The 19,544-nt window shown below is 40.8% G+C and overlaps 1 protein-coding gene across 1 annotated transcript in view; it reads right to left on the reverse strand.

Annotated features, from left to right (window-relative positions):
• Nucleotides 1-723: 723 nt before the first annotated feature.
• Nucleotides 724-19,544, reverse strand: part of LOC114146079 (kinesin-associated protein 3-like) — a 31,897-nt gene continuing 13,076 nt past the window's right edge. The window contains exons 2-20 of the mRNA XM_028019841.1: nucleotides 9,940-10,071; nucleotides 9,411-9,568; nucleotides 9,241-9,302; nucleotides 8,964-9,105; nucleotides 8,264-8,363; nucleotides 8,059-8,183; nucleotides 7,837-7,935; nucleotides 7,053-7,231; nucleotides 5,817-5,979; nucleotides 5,636-5,736; nucleotides 5,448-5,556; nucleotides 5,238-5,350; nucleotides 4,964-5,129; nucleotides 4,269-4,394; nucleotides 3,739-3,837; nucleotides 3,542-3,627; nucleotides 2,868-3,024; nucleotides 2,681-2,765; nucleotides 724-2,119 (exon numbers count right to left, since the gene is read on the reverse strand). Of these exons, the coding sequence (XP_027875642.1) occupies nucleotides 2,017-2,119; nucleotides 2,681-2,765; nucleotides 2,868-3,024; nucleotides 3,542-3,627; nucleotides 3,739-3,837; nucleotides 4,269-4,394; nucleotides 4,964-5,129; nucleotides 5,238-5,350; nucleotides 5,448-5,556; nucleotides 5,636-5,736; nucleotides 5,817-5,979; nucleotides 7,053-7,231; nucleotides 7,837-7,935; nucleotides 8,059-8,183; nucleotides 8,264-8,363; nucleotides 8,964-9,105; nucleotides 9,241-9,302; nucleotides 9,411-9,568; nucleotides 9,940-10,071 (2,305 nt within the window). The 3' untranslated portion in view covers nucleotides 724-2,016. The remainder of the gene's footprint in view (nucleotides 2,120-2,680; nucleotides 2,766-2,867; nucleotides 3,025-3,541; nucleotides 3,628-3,738; nucleotides 3,838-4,268; nucleotides 4,395-4,963; nucleotides 5,130-5,237; nucleotides 5,351-5,447; nucleotides 5,557-5,635; nucleotides 5,737-5,816; nucleotides 5,980-7,052; nucleotides 7,232-7,836; nucleotides 7,936-8,058; nucleotides 8,184-8,263; nucleotides 8,364-8,963; nucleotides 9,106-9,240; nucleotides 9,303-9,410; nucleotides 9,569-9,939; nucleotides 10,072-19,544) is intronic.

Genomic DNA, 19,544 nt, shown 5'->3' on the forward strand with positions numbered 1-19,544 from the left:
GAGTAGTAGCTGAAACCACACATTCATTTTCACAATAACAGTAAAAAACAGAGCAGTAAGAGGCGTGCGGTGCATGTGAGGTTTGGGTTTGTACATATCAATTGTCAGGAAGGTAATTCAACATAACCTTTAAAGCAATTTTACTTTTTTAAATTTTATTTTTGAAATTGTTTTCGGACTAATTCCGTGAGATACAGATTCTTTCATTCTTTCTTTGCCCTGTTCCTATCACAGGATAGTCCCACACAGCATGATGCTGCCTCCACCATGTTTCACACTGGGGATAGTGTCTTCAGGTTGTGTGCGGTTTTTAGAATAGAATAGAAGTACTTTATTCATCCCAGCAGGGAAATTACTTCGCAGTTACAGCATAGAGACAGACGCTGTGTCATGACGCTGTGTTTTTTCTGGTGATCTCTAAAAAACACTCTGACTTCAAAGAACGGCTGGATTTATACTGAGATTAAATTACACACAAGTAGAATCTATTTACAGATTTCTAGAGTGATTGCTCTGGATTTCATTTAGAGATACTAGAATGCAGGGAGGTGAATACAAATGCCTGCCACACACACACACACACAAAATTTCCTTCTGCTTCCAATTTATGTCCTACTTTGTCTTGTTCTGCCACATAAAATCCCAGTAAAATGCAGTAAGGGTTTTGGATCATTTTCAATCATGATCAAAGCAAAATGAACAAATATTAAGGAGACCAAACGGTTTGCAGGTGATAAGCATCACATCTTTCTTTGTCTGTTTTATTAAGGAACCAGTTGGGAGACAGTAATAGTGACAGACAGCATTTCTACTTCACCAATTGTTCGGTAGCCACAAAGAAAACAAGTATAAAAACCAAACAACAATTCACATTCTTAAAAAAGCAAAAACATGCATTGAATACAAGCGATATGTGCAAAATAATACTAAGTTAGCTTTTGACAGTGTTTTGTTTCAGACCGCCCTTATGGCATACATACTGGGCTTGCTTCCTCTCATGGATGCTGCACCGCGGTGTTTATAGTGATGGATGCAGCATCAGCTAACTAGCATGATTTCATTAATGAACCATTGAACACCAATATGTCCCGCCTCCTCTGCAGATACAAGAATGTCATTTCTGTGTAGTGAAAAGTCAATACTGCTGTGGCTTGAGGTATGCTTATAGACCAAAGCTGTGCACTGGCAGAAGCAGCATTTTAGGATTTTCAGTTTTACAGTTTTCATCTAACTGCAGCTGATATTTCACTGAAATTCTTAGATATGCAACTCAAACAGCGTCTGTGTCAAATACATCTTGCAGCTGTTGAATATTAGTCTGTAAATGATACATTTTCACTTTTTTCCCCCGGGAATTTCAAGTGACAGCCTTTGTTCACTTTTGTGAAATGTAACACATATCTGCATGTGACATAAATGAGTCATGGGAAGTTGAGTTATTTTACTTTAAAAGTACAAAAAAATTATTTAAGTTTATTATTATTATTATTTAAGGGAAATTTGACCTTTTTTTTTCACTTTTTGTTTCATTTTTGTTTTCAGTTTCTGTTGTTTACGAACTTTTAAAAAACGAACGTTCCTGAACGCGGTTTTAAGAGTTACCGTCAAATATGTGCATATGTTAGTGTTTATAAGACAACTTTGATTTTGGGCGTTAGAGGAGCCAAATGGACGTTAAATCCAAAGAGGCTGATTTTTCCCCCCTCTATTTTCAGTAGCTTTCAAGTACCAATAAATACCACTATATAGTTAAAAACATGCAAACCTGAAAATGTGCCCTTTCATTGTCTGCTAATTATTTGCTGAGACAATCAGACAAAGGAAGATATTTTTATAAATAAAAAAAGCTAATAAAAAAAGGTGAACGTATAAAAAGCACAATTAGACTTCATGTTTTAGTCCTTACCCAACAGTAGATAATGCCAGTTTCTAAAAAGCTACAAGAAGTTCAGTCATGACAACACGGATTGAAGCAGTGAAGAGATGAACATGCAGGACGGTTAGGAACGAGTGAGTTTATGAGTACTGATAGAACGGCTGTTCATCCGGTCTGAAGCCGTACGCCGTGGCTGGTCGTCCTGTCAATGAGCCGGCCTGGTCAAAGACATCACCGACGTCTCTGAAGCAGAAAGATAAACGACAAGGAGCTTTAGTTTTCATAAGAAAGAATGATGTGAAATAGGATGAGCAGATGAATGAGCTCGTCCTGTTTATTTAGGTTAAAGTAAACAGATTTCGAAAGAAGCCCAAAATGATTCAGTTTTGAACTTTAAAGCCCATTAGGAAACCAGAACCTACTTTTGTAATAATTAGACCCTTGAGCAGAATGATCTTTATTTGAAAAATCCAATTTTTGGATCGGGGTCCTGCAGTAACACTAGACATACTATGACAAGTTGCTCTGTCGTCCAACCATTAATGATGACAGAAGCTAAGCAATGTAAATATATTGACGACCCTCACCCTGAGCCAACTCGTCTATTCGGCAAAAATCGCTCCAAACTCCAATCCAAAGTTGGCAACTCTGAATTTTATCATCGCAGTGGAATACACTGCTCTCCACTCACTGATATGAAACACACCAATAATTAAAAAGGGAGCGTATTGACCATGTTCTGCTCTGATGGTTTGTGTTTGTAAGATGGTAGAGAGCGCCCCCTCCTGGTGATTGCCAACTCACACGCCATGGTGCGAGTCTCCATTCTGAGGCTGCAGGTCGCTGAAGAAATCTGGGCTAACTGAGCCGTCTCCTGGAGTTATTCCATCTGAAAAGGTTCGACAGGAACAAAACCGATTCAGTCAAGCTGCAGGTTGTGTCGGTTTACTGCAGAGTATCTTATTCGACACGCATAATTCTCAGGGCGTACCTGCGCTGTAGAACAGATCCGTCCTGTCGTTGTCGTTATCGTAGAGGTAGGGTTCGGCCTCGTCGACCTGGCGACTCTCAACCATCTCCAGCCACTGGTTGTTGTGGAAACGAAATTTCTCTGATTGGATCTTATACCCCCACTCCAAGTCATACTCCTGGTGGAGGAAGAAAAAATATTAAATACTAAAGATCAACAAAGCGAATTTTTACTCTTTATTTAAAAATGTACACGTAAATATGGGTCAGATTTCCTAACTAAGATATTTCCCTGAGCCAGACATCGTCTTTGGCCGATAAAAGGCACGCAATACCGCAACACACTCACTGCAGACTAAACGCGGAGGTTTAGTACTTGGATGTGATGCTAAAATAAATATTTGTCAGTTAAAAAATGGGCGAAATTTACAGTTTTCAATCATTTTTACATGTCAGTGTTGATAAAGACGTGCTGTGTGTGTCAAGCTAGCTGGTGTCACTACCCAAGACACAAAACATTGTGGGTTTCCCACACCACCAAGTGTTGAGTTCATGATCCTTACTGTTGAGGGAATTTTCGTTGTTTTATAGGATTTTCTGAAGGTTAGCAAATTATATGGATTTCTTTTTGGGAATTTCTACCCAATGGAGACCAGATGTGGCCTGCAGGTCGCCATCTGAAGAGGTCTGACTTACAGCAACGATGTCGAGAGTGTTGTCACACACTTTCCTAATCTCTGCGTTCTTGTCATGCATCAGATCAATCAGGTAAGCTGGAGCCTCTACGGGAAAGGTTAAAGGAAAACAACAAAGGTCTGCATCTTCTCAAAAAAAAAAAAAACAAACCTTGTCAAAGCATTTCGGTTTGTTGTCAATAATTATCATTAGGATACGAGTGTCTTTAATGATGACGTCTCGAGTCGCTTGGTGAAACACCATCTGGTAGAAGACGTACACTATCTGACACACAAACTCATCGTCCTCCTGCCGTGCTGCGCAAAAAACACATGATCATAAGAGTCAGTGGCATATTTTTGTCATGTAAAAAAAACCAACTACAAGAAAAGTAAACCAGAACAACCTAGTTGCACAGGTAAGAACGCCGTACACTTTAACTAGCTGAAAAATATAGATTTCTTGGATTCCTCTTGTCATCAGTTACAGTGAATCTGATTAACATGAAACAAAGTTCAGCCATCCTAATTAGCTTTTTGCTTTAATTAAAGCCACAGTTTGCAGAGAAATTACAAAGGATTAAAACGTTCTCATTATTCACAGCCATCATTGTGAAGAGGAGAAGAAGAGAACTAAGTGATATTGCAAAACAAAACGCTGCTCCTCCAAAGAGAATGGTATAAGGTGTAAAAACCTTCGATTGATGATCTTTAACTATTCAGTGTATATTCCTTGAGTATGTATTTACCATTGAGCAGCTCAATAAGGGCAGGGATGATGCCTGATTTGGCCAACATGACAGCGCAGGCGTCATCTATGGAAACCGTTCCGATCATTATGACCACCTCCAGGATGAGGTCGTCCTCTGCCGAACCTGAAACACAAAGTAATGTTAGCATGGGAGGTTCTCAACTCAATACAAAATCAATTCATAAAGTAAAATGGAAACATTTTTATTTAAAAATATATATTTAATTCAGTAATTTGATTTTTTTTTTAAAAATTAACTAATGTGTCATGCAGATCGGTTACACGTAAAGAGATATTTAGTTTTTATGATCCCAAAAATTCAGTTTTGGAGACAATTCTAAAAAAAAAACAGACGGTTTTTAATGTTTAAATAATACATTATGACCTGCACTATTATAGGTAAGGCTGTTAACTTGACTAGCAAACTGTTCACAAAGAACTACAAAAGGCCATTTCTAAACAAGCTTGTAGTTCGCACAATGTGCGATGTAAGCATTTTAGTAGAAGGTTAGTTGGAAGGAAAACGTGTGCACAAGCAACAGCAACAACTGCAGCCTTCAAAGGATTGTGTTCAAGAGTTGGAAGAAAATTTACAAGCTAGACTGCAGCTTTAGTCAATGCTTTCCTGCAGTTACACATTTCCATCAATAGAAATAAAAATGGCTGAGAGCAACTCCTGCATCTATTTAGTACCTGGTTTAAGTTTGTCCTTGAGAAAAGGCACCAAGTTATACTCCTTCAGCACCAACTCCCAGTCGAGGTCAGGGATAGTCAGGTTGGCCAGCGTGCCCAGACACTCCAGCACCCACTCCTCCTCTTCCTCGGTACGGATCTCTGCCGCCAGGTCGCCAACGTAATCCTGAAAAAGGAAAACATCCCAACTCAAGAAGATCCTTAACAAAACGATTTATGCCATCAGCCGTGAGAAGTGGCGTTTTCTTTTCTCACAACGTACACCAAAACTTACAATGAACAGCGGCTTGGTTGGGCCGTCATGCTGGGAGATGTTTCTGATCATCTTCATCAGAAGGCAGTCTTTTGTTTTCAGAGCTCTCTTCATTAACATCTTCAGCCCGTTTCCTTCAAAACGCAGAACAAAACTGGTTCGATCGGGCCTCTTCTCCACAAGCCGCCTCTTCAGGTAAAAGACGAAGCGCTCCTGCTAAACGTGACTTACCTTCACACATGAGCTGTGCGTTCCTTTTGTTGGCAGCCAAATTGATGCAGATGGAGATGAGCTCCGCCTCTATTTCCTCTCCGCCGTGGTCATACAGCATCTGCATCAGCTACATCCGGACACAGAAATTGAGCTCATTCATTGGAGAGAGAGTCCGTCACTTTAAAGGTAAACAGAGGCCACTGTACCTGAGGAATGCAGTCGGTGTAAACAAACATGCCTTTGAAGCGGTCGTCCATGCTGACGTGGTACAGGATGCGCATCACCACCTGCCGATTGCTCTCATCACCTGCGTGACGAAAGAACACGGTTTGGACTCTGAACGCAGCTCACCGTACTGCGGACGGCTGCGACCGAGTCGGTCGTTACCCAACAGCGACGTCAGTTTAGGCAAGAGCCCGACTTCCACCATCTTGGCTCTGAGTCCCGAGTCAAAAGAGAGGTTGAGCAGCAAGCGGAGAGTCAGGTTTAGCAAATCCTCGTGCTCACAGGGAACCAGACGCGCCAGGCGCTCCACAGTGTCGAGCTCAGCCTGCAAGAATAAACGCAAGCAGTTTAGTGCTATTGTATTCAAATCCTGCAGATTTGTTTTAAAAAATATGGTGCAAAAATGATCAAAAATATATAGGTGTATAAAGGCAAAACAATCACAAAAACTCATTTCAACAGGGCACCATTGGAAAGTTCATGTTGAAGTGCGACGCGCAAACTGCAATGTGTAATCTTCATAAACCGACAAAGCAGTAGGGGTGAGCAATATGGACTTCAAATGTTATTGTGATATTTAAAATGGTATGGTTGTGACAGAATGACAGCATTCATAGTGCCACAAACACAAATAGTGTTCTTGAAAAACTCATTTGAAACTGGAAAGACTCTACTTACTTAAAGGTAAAGGTAATTTTATTTATATAACACATTTTCAGCAACAAGGCAGTACAAAGTGCTTTACAGGAATTAAAAGGAAATACAAACAAAATAAACCAAAGGAAAGAGCAAAAGAAGAAAAAGCTAATAATGTTGATCCAAAATAAATTAACTATATACTTCTATTCAGGGTTACTAGATAAGTATAAGTAAGTATCCTCTGGTCTAATTCCTTTTCTGGGTTGGGAGAAAAGGAGTCTAAAATTGCTAAGGTAGTTTTTCTGGGTTCCACGTTCTAATCCCTGTTCTGTGTTGCTAAATAAGTGTGTGTGTGTGTAAGTAAGTAAGTCAGTAAGTAAGTAAGTCAATCAGTCAGTCAGTAAGTATTCTCTGGACTTTCTAATTGTGTTCTAAATTAAATTAAAGAGGTGTGATTAGTATCACTAAACTGCATTCAAATGTGTTTTGGAATTTACTGATATTTTTTGTTGCTCTTGTGGAACAAATAGTTGAGAAAATAGTAAAAAAAAATAACATTTTGAATAATATTGTCAGTTTTTTTTTTATTTGACATTATTAACTGAAACTTAAGACAACAATAAATCAAAATTTACATCCAGATAAGAAATTCTTAACCATAAACGACACAATAAATGTTCATGCCTAAGTTTAAGGATACAAATCTGCATCGCTTCATGAACAGGACGGATCTAGTCTACAGCGCAGGCCCGGGCTCACCATGTCATTCTTGTTCTCCAGGAAGATGGACAGCTTTTTCAGAAACGAAACCACCAGCACCAACAGCTCCTCGTCGTCGCGCTCGAGAACTCGAACCAGCAGCCCCACGATGTTTTTATTCCTCATCTTCAGCTCCGTCCTTGTGTCTTCAGCGAGATTCAGCAGGAGGTAGAGAGATACTGGCAGGCGGAGAGAAAGAAGAAAATGAGCAAGGGAAAAAAAGGGCAAACTGGCCAAATGCTAATGAATGATATAGCTTCCTTTCGTATTAATTTTAAGCTATTCATACCGTGAACCTTTCCATAGTTTGTCACTTTAAAAGGATGAATTCTTGTGTATTTAATAGAAATTTCACATGGCAGATCAACACAAAGCAGAGCATACTTGCAAAGGAAATGTAAAATACTGGTTTTCAAACTTTTTACAAACAAAAATGTTACAAAAGAGGCGTCCATTTCCAGCAATTGCAGCTGGAAGTCTTTTGAGGCAAGTCTCTGCCAGGTTTGCTAATGTAAATTCTGAATTTTTTTGCTCATTCTTTTTGTTTTGATGTATTAAAAAAATATATCTTTTTTAAAATTATTATTATTTGCAGTTATTCTCAAACTTGTGTTGCTCTGTCACATAAAATCGTAAACAAATGCATCGAAGTTTGTGGCTGGAACAAAGCAAAATGTGAAAAAGCAAAAACAAAACAAAAAAAACTATTAAAAAAAGTGTGTACATCAACACACTTCTCACATCAAAAGTAAAGAAAACGGTGATCTTAATTATTTTATTTCACCTCTGAGAAGCTGCTCCTGCTTAGCCAGAAGGCCTTGGTATTTCCTCAGAGCTTTGTCCTGGTCTCTTTTTAGAGAGCCATTTTCTGGTGCTGACTCGCGTAAAAAAGCCACATTAAGGAAAAAAAGTGTCATGTAAGCCATACAGGCTACACAAGAGAAGAGACAGACAGCTCAGACTGTAAAGGTAAATGATAGGGTTTGCAAAAAAAGAAAAAGGATATAAGCCTTGCTTTTCTTGCGCAGCTCCTCGCGCCACACGTCGTACCTCTTCAGCTCATGTTCCACCACGCTCATACACAACGCCCCGATTTTATAGTGACTCACCACAGCATGAAACTGAGAGAAACTGCAGCACCAGATGCAATGAGGTCAAACAGTGATGTCAGACATACTCAAGGAAAATGTCTAAGCTTGCGTTAGGGTTACCTGGAGAAGCAGAAGAAGATGTAAATGATGATGGTTGCCAAGTCGACACTCTGCTTCCAGTCCTCCCTCAGAACTCGGGCCAGAGCACCCAGAGCAGCTTCTGTAGCGACACAAGGCCATGTTCATGCTAATCAACCTCATGTTTTCTACCACAAAAAAACAAACCAAAAAAGGGGCAGCACCTGCAGCACAATTATGGAAACTCCCAGTAAGAAAAAAAACTAATATTTTCAATTTGGGACTTAACTTTAGTACATTTATTCAGTTTAGAAAGGAAAATATTGTTTTTAATAAAAGCATGGGTGTAACAATTATTAGCCTCCTTAATGATTTCTCTAAAATAAACGCAAAAGAAAGATGTTCATAATTTGTTATTAACTTCATCTTTTGATCAGAATGATTAGAAATATTTAATCAGTAATCAACATTTTCCTGTTTTCTTGTGGTATTAATATGACACAACGGCCCATTTCCCTTAGCAACTCAACATGGGAAAGGCAAGAGAAAATATCATTCAAGAAAACGGCAGCTTGAATAAACCAACCCAAATCAACAGGAATTTATAGTAAGTCTGACTCGAACTGTGAGCAAGATGGTATGGGAGGAAGGGAAAAAACCCCCTAAAAATAACTGAAGCTAAAGGGGACATCCTCGGGTAACCATGTCTCCATAGCAACGGTTTAGTGGGATGATAATGTACCGTTGTGTAACAGCTCCTCCAGGTTGTCAGGGTTGCGGGCGAGCTGCAAAATCAGAGCAGAGCCTCTGATCTTCTCTGGGATGCCTTCATAGAGCAGCTCAACATACTCTTCTATTCTGGTTATAGTGGCTTCCTCGTTTAACTAGACACAAATAATAAAAGAAGAGAAACCGACAGACTTAGAAAGTTTTATAACAAAACACTAAGAAAAACTTTTCTAGAGCGCAATAGTTTCTAGAAGCACTGCTACATTTAGTAAACATTAATGTTGTTATACCTCCATTCCTTCAAACGGTGTCAGGTCTTTGGGCTTCACTGCTCTTTTCTCTTTCCTCTCCACTGATGAGGGGGAAAAATATGTGAGAACGAAACTATATCTAATGATAGTGTGATTCAGTGCAACACTGAAACAGATGCATAAATTAAGAGTAGTAGTGTCCATCTCACCTTTCCCCTCCACTGGGGAGGATTTCCTGTTCTGCAGGTAGTAGAGCAGCTGCTCCACCTGGGGCAAACGGGAGATGGGGATGAGCTTACACTCCTCCACCACTTTCCTGGCCAAAGCTGCCACATCTGTAGTGGGAGAGAGGCTTTTCACACGGATACTGGAGGGGAAAAGAGGAGAAAGTGGAGGTTGGCATAGAAGGGACTGAAGTAAACACTTATGTAAAGAATCTATTGATCTTAGGCTTTTATTGGCCTGTGCTAATTTTCCAGTTTTCTTTAAGCTCGGACCAGCTAAGTTCTATTTTGGACCATTTGAATTTTCTTTGGAGGAATTAAAATGGCCAAATGACTACCGGTATGTGTAAAATTCAACAATTAAATGTTGTGTGAAGTGTGAGCAAAAACGAGAAAATGCCCTGCAAGATCCTTGCTGATCATTTTCAATTCAATACATCTCACAACACCAAATAAGACAGCAAAGAGTCATCAATAACGGGCTGTTATTGATGTAAACCAGACGCTCTCTCACATTTTCTGTCCCTCCTTGCGTTCCCCTAGCATTGGACCTCCGTCTTCTCCCAGAATGGACGCTTCCACCTCATAGTGGACCACCAGGGCCTTCTCTGTGGGGTGGACATCCAAACTGCCTGCAGTCACTTTACTGTGGGTGATAATGAACAAACAACTCAGGTTTTAAACACTCTGAAATCAGTTTACAGACTGTAACCAACTAGTGTAACTTACGAATAGATAAGTTGAGAAACTTAGATTTCAATGTTGAAGTTACAGTTAGTCTATCTTTCTAAGTTCAAAAAGGAGGATAATAAGCACAAACAACCATATTATCAAGAATGAACAGATTATTTAATACAACTTGAAACAGAATATTACGGTACAGTTTTTTTTTGTTCCAACATAAAGTGTCCACCTTTTTTATCAGGCAGTGTATTTTCTTTTGGTTCAGATTCCTTATAGTTCAGTTTGTCCTTTGGAAGTTTTGTTTTCTTAGTTCAGTAATTTAAGTCAGTCAGTCAAGTCTTTGTTAAAAGGTCATGTGTTTCTTTGGATCCAAAATCTTATCTTATCCAGTGCAAAGTAGGCAGCGGATCCAGCAGTCCCAGGTCTTGGGTTGAAACCTGGAGCTCAGCAATCCAATCCAGGCCTGCGATGCTATGCAGCTGGACAGTCTTCAAAGTTGAATGGGGTTCTAAAAAAAACCAACCTGCATATATATAGAACTTAATTAACTATTAAGTTTCAAAAGTATGCAGGAAGCAATAAATTCCATTTATCACAAAAATAATATTCAACTAATGGCAAGCTTGCAAAACAAACGTATCACACTGTATCCAACCTCTTAGTTTGTACATAACAAAAATGCAATACAGTGAAAATCATCATTTTAATCTCACACGTTTCTCCGATTGGTTTTATTTACGTTTCTCTGTTCTTCCTTGTTGGAATATATGAGCAGTAATGCCTATGACGCCAGTTAGCATTAGCTTAATTTCGGTTGCAAAAACACGTTACAACACTCACCAGAGAAAATCACAGTAAAAATGTGTTTTACTGCCAGGGATCAGGTCACGGATCTTCTTTTCTCTTAACCGTTACCGGAATTAATCAAGAATTTATCTTATAGCATGCAGTAATTCGCACAACGTGCTACAGCCAGCTACGGTTTTCTTCTTCTTCTAATAGTTTCCTGCTGTCTAAACCAGAGTGTAACTCACAAGCCACCTGCTGGCGGTTTCTGATATGACAAGAAAACTCAAAATGAAAATATAACTAAATTGCTGGGAACATTAAATAACAAAACAAAATCCTACAGAAATAAAATACCACTAACAGTACCACACATATACATGTGGGTTACATCCTCCCCCCCATTAATTGCATGCGTCCCTGCATGTCAACATCTCCTAAGCATCAAATACAGGGGCATAAAAGTCACATTCAAGGGCTATTTGCAGTGCGTTGTCTAAGCCACCAAGTAAAGACTGCATAACCACCACAAGTGGGTTTCCTAAGGATGGGTAGGTGAGTCTCTTGGGATGGGTTCTCTCTCTTGTTGATCTCCTTACTTCAAAATTCCCTTCATGGTTGTCCGTTCCAATAGGGATAACAGTTTCAGATGTTTCAGGGTTGCCAATATCTATTATGACATGGTCTGGTGGTTGGATGGACATTCGAGGTGTGGGTGACTGGGTTAACTCACCCTTGAGCTGCTGCTCTTCTGATATGGTCTCTTTTGGCTCTTGTGGCTCAAATGGTGAAGCTTCAGGATTAAGTGATGGCACTGAAACATGTTCGTTTGTCACATCCTGTTCTGTATTGTCAGTTTCTGTTCTCTCACTGGCAAGTTCATTTGTGTCCAACACTTGGTCTTCAGATCCAATTTGCATGTCTCTGTCCTGTTCATCATCGTTTCGGGTTCCAACATCAGTCACCATCTTTGTTGGAGGATAGTAATAATACTCCACATCTTCATCCTCGCTGTCCAGCAGCGAATCCTCTGGAACTTCATGTCCAGCACCTCTTTTTGTTGCACTTGACTGCAGTCTTTTAGACTTCCTTGTTTGGGTTTGTGTTATGGGCTCAGGTTGCTCTTTTGCAACTGACAGAAAACCACAGGGCAGTAACAAGTCTCTATGCAAGACTCTTTCTGGACCCACATCATCAAAGGGAGCTACTACATAAACAGGGAGGTTTTCTATCTGTTTAATCACTTTGTAAACAGTGTTAGTCCACCTGTTGGAAATCTTGTGTTTACCACGGAGACCTACATTTTTCACTAACACACGATCTCCCACTTCGAGCTTAGACTCCCTCACCTTGTTGTCAAATCTCTGTTTGTTGTAAGAGGCAGTCTTTTCGCTATGTTCAATAGCAATTTTGTAGCTCTCTGTCAAACTGTCTCTGAGGCCTTTTACATACTGACTATGTGTTTCGCCCCTCCCAGTAGGCTTGTCGAGTCCAAATGCAATGTCAATGGGTAAGTTTGGTTGTCTTCCAAACATGAGCTGATAAGGTGAGTATCCAGTCGTGTCATTTTTTGTGCAATTATAGGCATGCACCAATGGCTGCACAAAATCTCTCCACCTTAACTTATCCTCTTCTTGTAAGGTGCCCAACATGGCAAGGAGTGTCCTGTTAAATCTTTCCACAGGATTTCCACGTGGATGATAAGGAGTTGTTCTTGTTTTTTTTATTCCAAGCAGATTGCATAGCTCTCTGATCAGTGTGGACTCAAAATCCCGACCCTGATCACTATGCAAACGCTCCGGCAGGCCGTAGTGAATAAAAAAATTATTCCACAAGGCTTTGGCCACGGTTTTTGCTTTTTGGTCAACTGTGGGTACTGCCACTGCGTACTTGGTGAAGTGGTCAGTGATTACGAGTATATTTTTTGACCCTTTTTCATCAGATTCCAAGGACAGGTAGTCCATGCAGACTAGCTCCAGCGGTCTGCTGGTACAAATGTTCACCAAAGGAGCACTGTGTTCAGCTCTGGCTTTTTGTCTGATGCACCTCTCACATGTGTGTATTTTGTTGTTTATGTCAGTGAGCATGCGTGGCCAATAAAAGCGTGCACGAACCAGATCTGTGGTGCGATCTACACCCATATGTCCCATACAGTCATGTAGGCTGTCCAAAGCCTCATTTCGAAAAGTCCTCGGCAGAACTAGTTGGAAAGATGGTACACCATTTAGAAGTCTTTTCCGGTAAAGCACTTCATCTCTCATAACTAGTTGGTCCCATAGCCGTAACATGAGCTGGACTTCTCTGTCTTCCTTTTGTTTCGTCCTGTGAGGTGGTCTCCTCCCCCCCATTAACAAGGTTATGACCCTGCTGATGGATGGGTCTTTCTTCTGCTCTAAAGCCCAGTCACGTTGAGACATTTGTGGTAAAGTGCATGAGCCAGGCAAAATGTCTGTGTGGCTGTAATCTGGTGGAATAGCATTTGCATCAATAGCAACACACTCAATAAAGCCAAGGAAGAGCAACTCAGACTGTGGTTGAAATTCTGAGTGGACAATGTGTCGTTGGCATATTGCACGTACTACTTCTGGAGAAACAGTCACGTTCTGAGTGATGTCAGACATGAACCGGTCAATACGGTCGTCCTCATCTTTAGCAGAGTTGTCCATTTCATCTTGCACATGAGGTCTGCGGGAGAGACCGTCGGCATCTTGGTTTGATTTTCCAGCCCTGTACTGAATACGAAAGTCAAAGGTGGCAAGTGCAGCCAACCATCTGTGACCAGCTGCATCTAACTTGGCGGACGTCAGGACATATGTTAAAGGGTTATTGTCCGTCACAACAGTAAACTTGGCACCATAGAGATAATCGAAAAACTTGTCCGTTACTGCCCATTTTAGGGCAAGGAACTCCAGTTTATGTGTTGGGTATCTTTTTTCACAGTTGGACAGACCCCGGCTTGCAAAAGCTATTACTCTCAGATGCCCATCTTGCTCTTGGTAAAGAGCTGCACCAAGTCCATGAATGCTTGCATCCGTATGAAGGATGTAGGGCTGTTTAGCATCTGCAAAGCCTAAAACTGGAGCTGTTGTCAGTTTGTGTATCAGAGTGTTGAAGGATTCGTCACAGTTGGCAGTCCACTTATCAGCAAAAGGTCTCCTTGGATCTATAATAGAGCTGTGCTTTGTTCCTGCTCTGTTAGGCCTTCTGGGGGGGTAACAACCTGCAGTGAGATCATTTAAGGGCCTTGCGATTTTAGAGTAGTCCTTAATGAACCTCCTGTAATAGCCTGCAAACCCTAAAAATGATTTGAGCTCTTTTATGTTTCTGGGTTTTGGCCAGGTGGTGAGGGCAGCTATTTTTTCAGGGTCAGTCTCCACGCCTTTCTCTGAGACAATGTGACCGAGATATTTAACAGACTTCCTGAAAAAATGGCACTTGTCCGGGGAAAGTTTGAGTCCAAATTCTCTGAGTTTTGACAGGACACGCATGAGGCGCTCCTCATGCTCCTCCAATGAACTTGAGAACACAATGAGGTCGTCCAGAAAGACTAGGACCTCTTTGAGGTTGAGACTTCCCATGCACTTTTCCATAACACGTTGAAATGTGCTAGGCGCATTGGTGACTCCCTGGGGCATTCTATTAAACTCCCAAAATCCCACAGGAGTAACAAATGCTGTCTTATGTTTGTCACTTTCCTCAACCTCAACTTGATAATATCCAGACTTTAAGTCCATAACAGAAAACCATTTTGAGCCTGTTAAGGCTGAAAAAGCTTCTTCAATGTTTGGTAGGGCGTATGCATCTTTGATGGTTTGATTGTTTAATTTTCTGTAATCGACGCATAACCTAATGGCCCCGTTTTTCTTTTTAACCACCACAATCGGTGATGCGAATGGACTCTCAGATTCACGAATAACGTTAGCCTCACAAAGTTCTTTTAAATGCTGTCTGACAGCTTCATAGTCCGAGGGGTGTATAGGTCTGGGTCGTTGTTTGAATGGAGTTGCATCCGAAAGTCGAATGTGATGCTTCACAGCAGTTGTGTGTCCATAATCCAAATCATGCATGGCAAAAACATCTGACATTGAGTTGAGCTTTTCCATAATTCTCTGCCTCCATTCTTCGGAGAGAGGAGTATCAGTTAAGTCAAACTTAAGTGGGCTGTCTGTAGTGGTTTTGATGTTATCAAACTCAGCAACAGACTTTGGAGACTGAGAGCTAGTCCTTGTGTTACTACTCAAGCCTGAAGCTAAAGAGCACACTGACAAGGGGGCATATAGTTCAGCCACTGTTTGACCAGCAGGGATTCTGATTGTATGAGCACTCTCGTTCTTGACCAGAATAGGAAGCTTAAAAGAAGCCTTTGAGGGAGCTGTCATAATGTAGTTGCAAAATAGGAAACCCCCAGGCAAGCATGATGCTGTGGATTCTACTAGCAGAGGACTACCTGGGTTTATATCAACATGTCTGGCATAGCCTGTCAATACAGCTTTTTCACCAGCTGGTACTGCGACACATTTTCTGCTCAACAGCTTAACTTTTCCTGTTTTACCACTTCTCTTATCAACTTTGATTCTGTTGAACATGGTTTGGATCACTGGAATGCTGTCACAATGTCTGACACTTGTGTCTGACTCTTTGTAGGATGTGAATGTCTCATAAAGCACATCCAAAACATTTGTCCCAATGAGAACTGGAATCTCTTGGTTTGATCTGCAGTCTGGTACAATGAGTGCTAGGGTATTCACTTCCTCAGGTCTCCCAGTAATCTCTTTTGGAAAACACAAATTGAGTTCTATGTAACCCAAGTAGGGTACTTGCTGACCCCCTGCGCCCTCTATGTCAAGCAATTTGGCCACAGACTGAATCGGGCGTGCAGGTAGGTGTAGTTTGTGAAATGTCTCTGATACTGTGGTTACCTGGGAGCCAGAATCTAGAAGACACACGCTGTGAACCCCATCAATAGTCAAGCTAGCAGTACGTTTTGACCCAACCAGAGCACTCAAAAGAGCCTCCTCCGATAATGCTGAACAGGAGTTGGTAATGTCATCTATTTGTTCCAGTCTTTTGTTCATCTTGTGCTAGCTTTGGACTTTGCTCCGAATTGGGACTAAACTCTGGTAAGGTCTCAGTGCGTCCCCCTACTGAAACCCTGTTCAGTTTAAAGCTGGGGCATATTTAGCTTGCCACTCTTGCTGTTTCGTCTTTAATTCTTTGTTCTTTTTATCAACAAGGTCTTTGTTTGGAGCATTGATGCACTCTCGGGCAATGTGGTTATTTTCACCACATTTAAAACAAAACCACGCTTTTGGAGCTGATCTGTGTACAGGTTGATGTGCTTGCAGTTCTGTAAAATGTGGTGGTTGAGGTTCTGAAGCACTGGCATGTTTCTGTTCGTGTTTCTTTCGTCTTTGGGCTCTTTTTTCAGTTAGCTGTAGTTTAAGTTCAGCCACTTGTTTCCTTAAATTCTCAGTCTCTGTTATATATTTCTGCATTAAATCTGTGTCTTGATTAGTTGTGGGGGTGGGATCTGGAATGCCATGAAACTGGGCAAGAGGTTTTGCTTTAAACCCTCCAAGGTGACGTTGCATTCTGTCTACTTTTAGAGATCTTCTTTCTTCTTCAGTTCTTAATTCAAGAAGCAGCTCTGAAAAATTTGGGGCAGGATCGTTTCTCAGTTTCTGTTGCAGGGTCAACAGTAAAGTCTGGTCCCAGCAACCACGCACAAACTGTTTGTAAAGTTGTCTATTAGCATTGGCCTCACTTACACCACCCCGTCTGATCGCAGTGCTGAGAAGTGTCTGCAGTCTCTGAATGTATTCAGATGCTTTCTCACCTGCGTCCTGATGAGTACTGAGGAACCTGGCAAAGATCTCCTCCCCGTCGTCAACAAGGCCATAGGCTGACTGGAGGAGTTTTACATAGTCTTGAGGAGGTGACTGAGAGCCTAGTTGTTTTACAATGTCTGCTGCGGGCGACAGTAAGCTCTCCAGAATCAGTCGTCGCTGCACATCCATTGTATAGCCATCCTGAAACATAAGTTCAACATGTAAACACCATGTTTCAAAATCCACTTCACCAGGCGGTTTAGGAACTCTGCCTGAGAAGGAACGCAGTCTCTTGGAGCCTGGAGCTGTCATAGCTTCACTCTTAATGACATGCTCCACTATTATTCGTTGCACATCTGGTGGGTTTAGTATGTCAGAGTCTAGGGTTGTGGCAGTGCCCTTGGCTTGCTCCTTTGGTCGTACTGCCTGTCCCTTTCTTGTCCTCTTAAGCTTCTCTGTTCCACCTTGTGATTTGGAGACAGATTTTAATGGCTTACTGGGTGGAGGTTGTGATTTTTGAGGACTGAATATAACAGATGATCCACTGCTGTCTGATTCACTTCCAGTACTATCTGAGCTACCCCGTTCATTCTGCACAGTTTTAAAGGAACATGTGGCTTCAGGGTTTTCATCAATGGCTGACTGTGATTGTGTGGGAGTAGTTAAAACCTCAACTCTGTCCAAACACCATTTTGAGACTGGGTTCTTAGGAGACTGTATCACAGAGGGGAAACTGATGAGCTTTAGCGACTCTTCTGAGTCAAACTCAACAATCACTTGAAAGTCTTTGAGTCTCACTATTTTACTGACACTACCATATACTGATACAGCCTCTACAATGTCTTCATCTGTGTCATCATCAAGTATGCCCTTCAAAAGGATTGATTTTCTGTCATTTACACCATGCTCGCTACCAATGTCAGCAACAGAAGCCATATTTTGTCTGGTTATTATCAGACAATATTTGATCACACTGTTATTTGATCAGTATGATCAAATAACACACTGATCACTAATCAATTATTTATATTGGTTGTTTATAGCCTAAAATCCTCCTGGCTGGCTCGCCACTTATGTAACCAACTAGTGTAACTTACGAATAGATAAGTTGAGAAACTTAGATTTCAATGTTGAAGTTACAGTTAGTCTATCTTTCTAAGTTCAAAAAGGAGGATAATAAGCACAAACAACCATATTATCAAGAATGAACAGATTATTTAATACAACTTGAAACAGAATATTACGGTACAGTTTTTTTTGTTCCAACATAAAGTGTCCACCTTTTTTATCAGGCAGTGTATTTTCTTTTGGTTCAGATTCCTTATAGTTCAGTTTGTCCTTTGGAAGTTTTGTTTTCTTAGTTCAGTAATTTAAGTCAGTCAGTCAAGTCTTTGTTAAAAGGTCATGTGTTTCTTTGGATCCAAAATCTTATCTTATCCAGTGCAAAGTAGGCAGCGGATCCAGCAGTCCCAGGTCTTGGGTTGAAACCTGGAGCTCAGCAATCCAATCCAGGCCTGCGATGCTATGCAGCTGGACAGTCTTCAAAGTTGAATGGGGTTCTAAAAAAAACCAACCTGCATATATATAGAACTTAATTAACTATTAAGTTTCAAAAGTATGCAGGAAGCAATAAATTCCATTTATCACAAAAATAATATTCAACTAATGGCAAGCTTGCAAAACAAACGTATCACACTGTATCCAACCTCTTAGTTTGTACATAACAAAAATGCAATACAGTGAAAATCATCATTTTAATCTCACACGTTTCTCCGATTGGTTTTATTTACGTTTCTCTGTTCTTCCTTGTTGGAATATATGAGCAGTAATGCCTATGACGCCAGTTAGCATTAGCTTAATTTCGGTTGCAAAAACACGTTACAACACTCACCAGAGAAAATCACAGTAAAAATGTGTTTTACTGCCAGGGATCAGGTCACGGATCTTCTTTTCTCTTAACCGTTACCGGAATTAATCAAGAATTTATCTTATAGCATGCGGTAATTCGCACAACTTGCTACAGCCAGCTACGGTTTTCTTCTTCTTCTAATAGTTTCCTGCTGTCTAAACCAGAGTGTAACTCACAAGCCACCTGCTGGCGGTTTCTGGTATGACAAGAAAACTCAAAATGAAAATATAACTAAATTGCTGGGAACATTAAATAACAAAACAAAATCCTACAGAAATAAAATACCACTAACAGTACCACACATATACATGTGGGTTACATCCTCCCCCCCATTAATTGCATGCGTCCCTGCATGTCAACATCTCCTAAGCATCAAATACAGGGGCATAAAAGTCACATTCAAGGGCTATTTGCAGTGCGTTGTCTAAGCCACCAAGTAAAGACTGCATAACCACCACAAGTGGGTTTCCTAAGGATGGGTAGGTGAGTCTCTTGGGATGGGTTCTCTCTCTTGTTGATCTCCTTACTTCAACATTCCCTTCATGGTTGTCCGTTCCAATAGGGATAACAGTTTCAGATGTTTCAGGGTTGCCAATATCTATTATGACATGGTCTGGTGGTTGGATGGACATTCGAGGTGTGGGTGACTGGGTTAACTCACCCTTGAGCTGCTGCTCTTCTGATATGGTCTCTTTTGGCTCTTGTGGCTCAAATGGTGAAGCTTCAGGATTAAGTGATGGCACTGAAACATGTTCGTTTGTCACATCCTGTTCTGTATTGTCAGTTTCTGTTCTCTCACTGGCAAGTTCATTTGTGTCCAACACTTGGTCTTCAGATCCAATTTGCATGTCTCTGTCCTGTTCATCATCGTTTCGGGTTCCAACATCAGTCACCATCTTTGTTGGAGGATAG

The sequence above is a fragment of the Xiphophorus couchianus genome, chromosome 6 (genome assembly GCF_001444195.1).
Source record: "Xiphophorus couchianus chromosome 6, X_couchianus-1.0, whole genome shotgun sequence".
Lineage (NCBI taxonomy): Eukaryota > Metazoa > Chordata > Actinopteri > Cyprinodontiformes > Poeciliidae > Xiphophorus > Xiphophorus couchianus.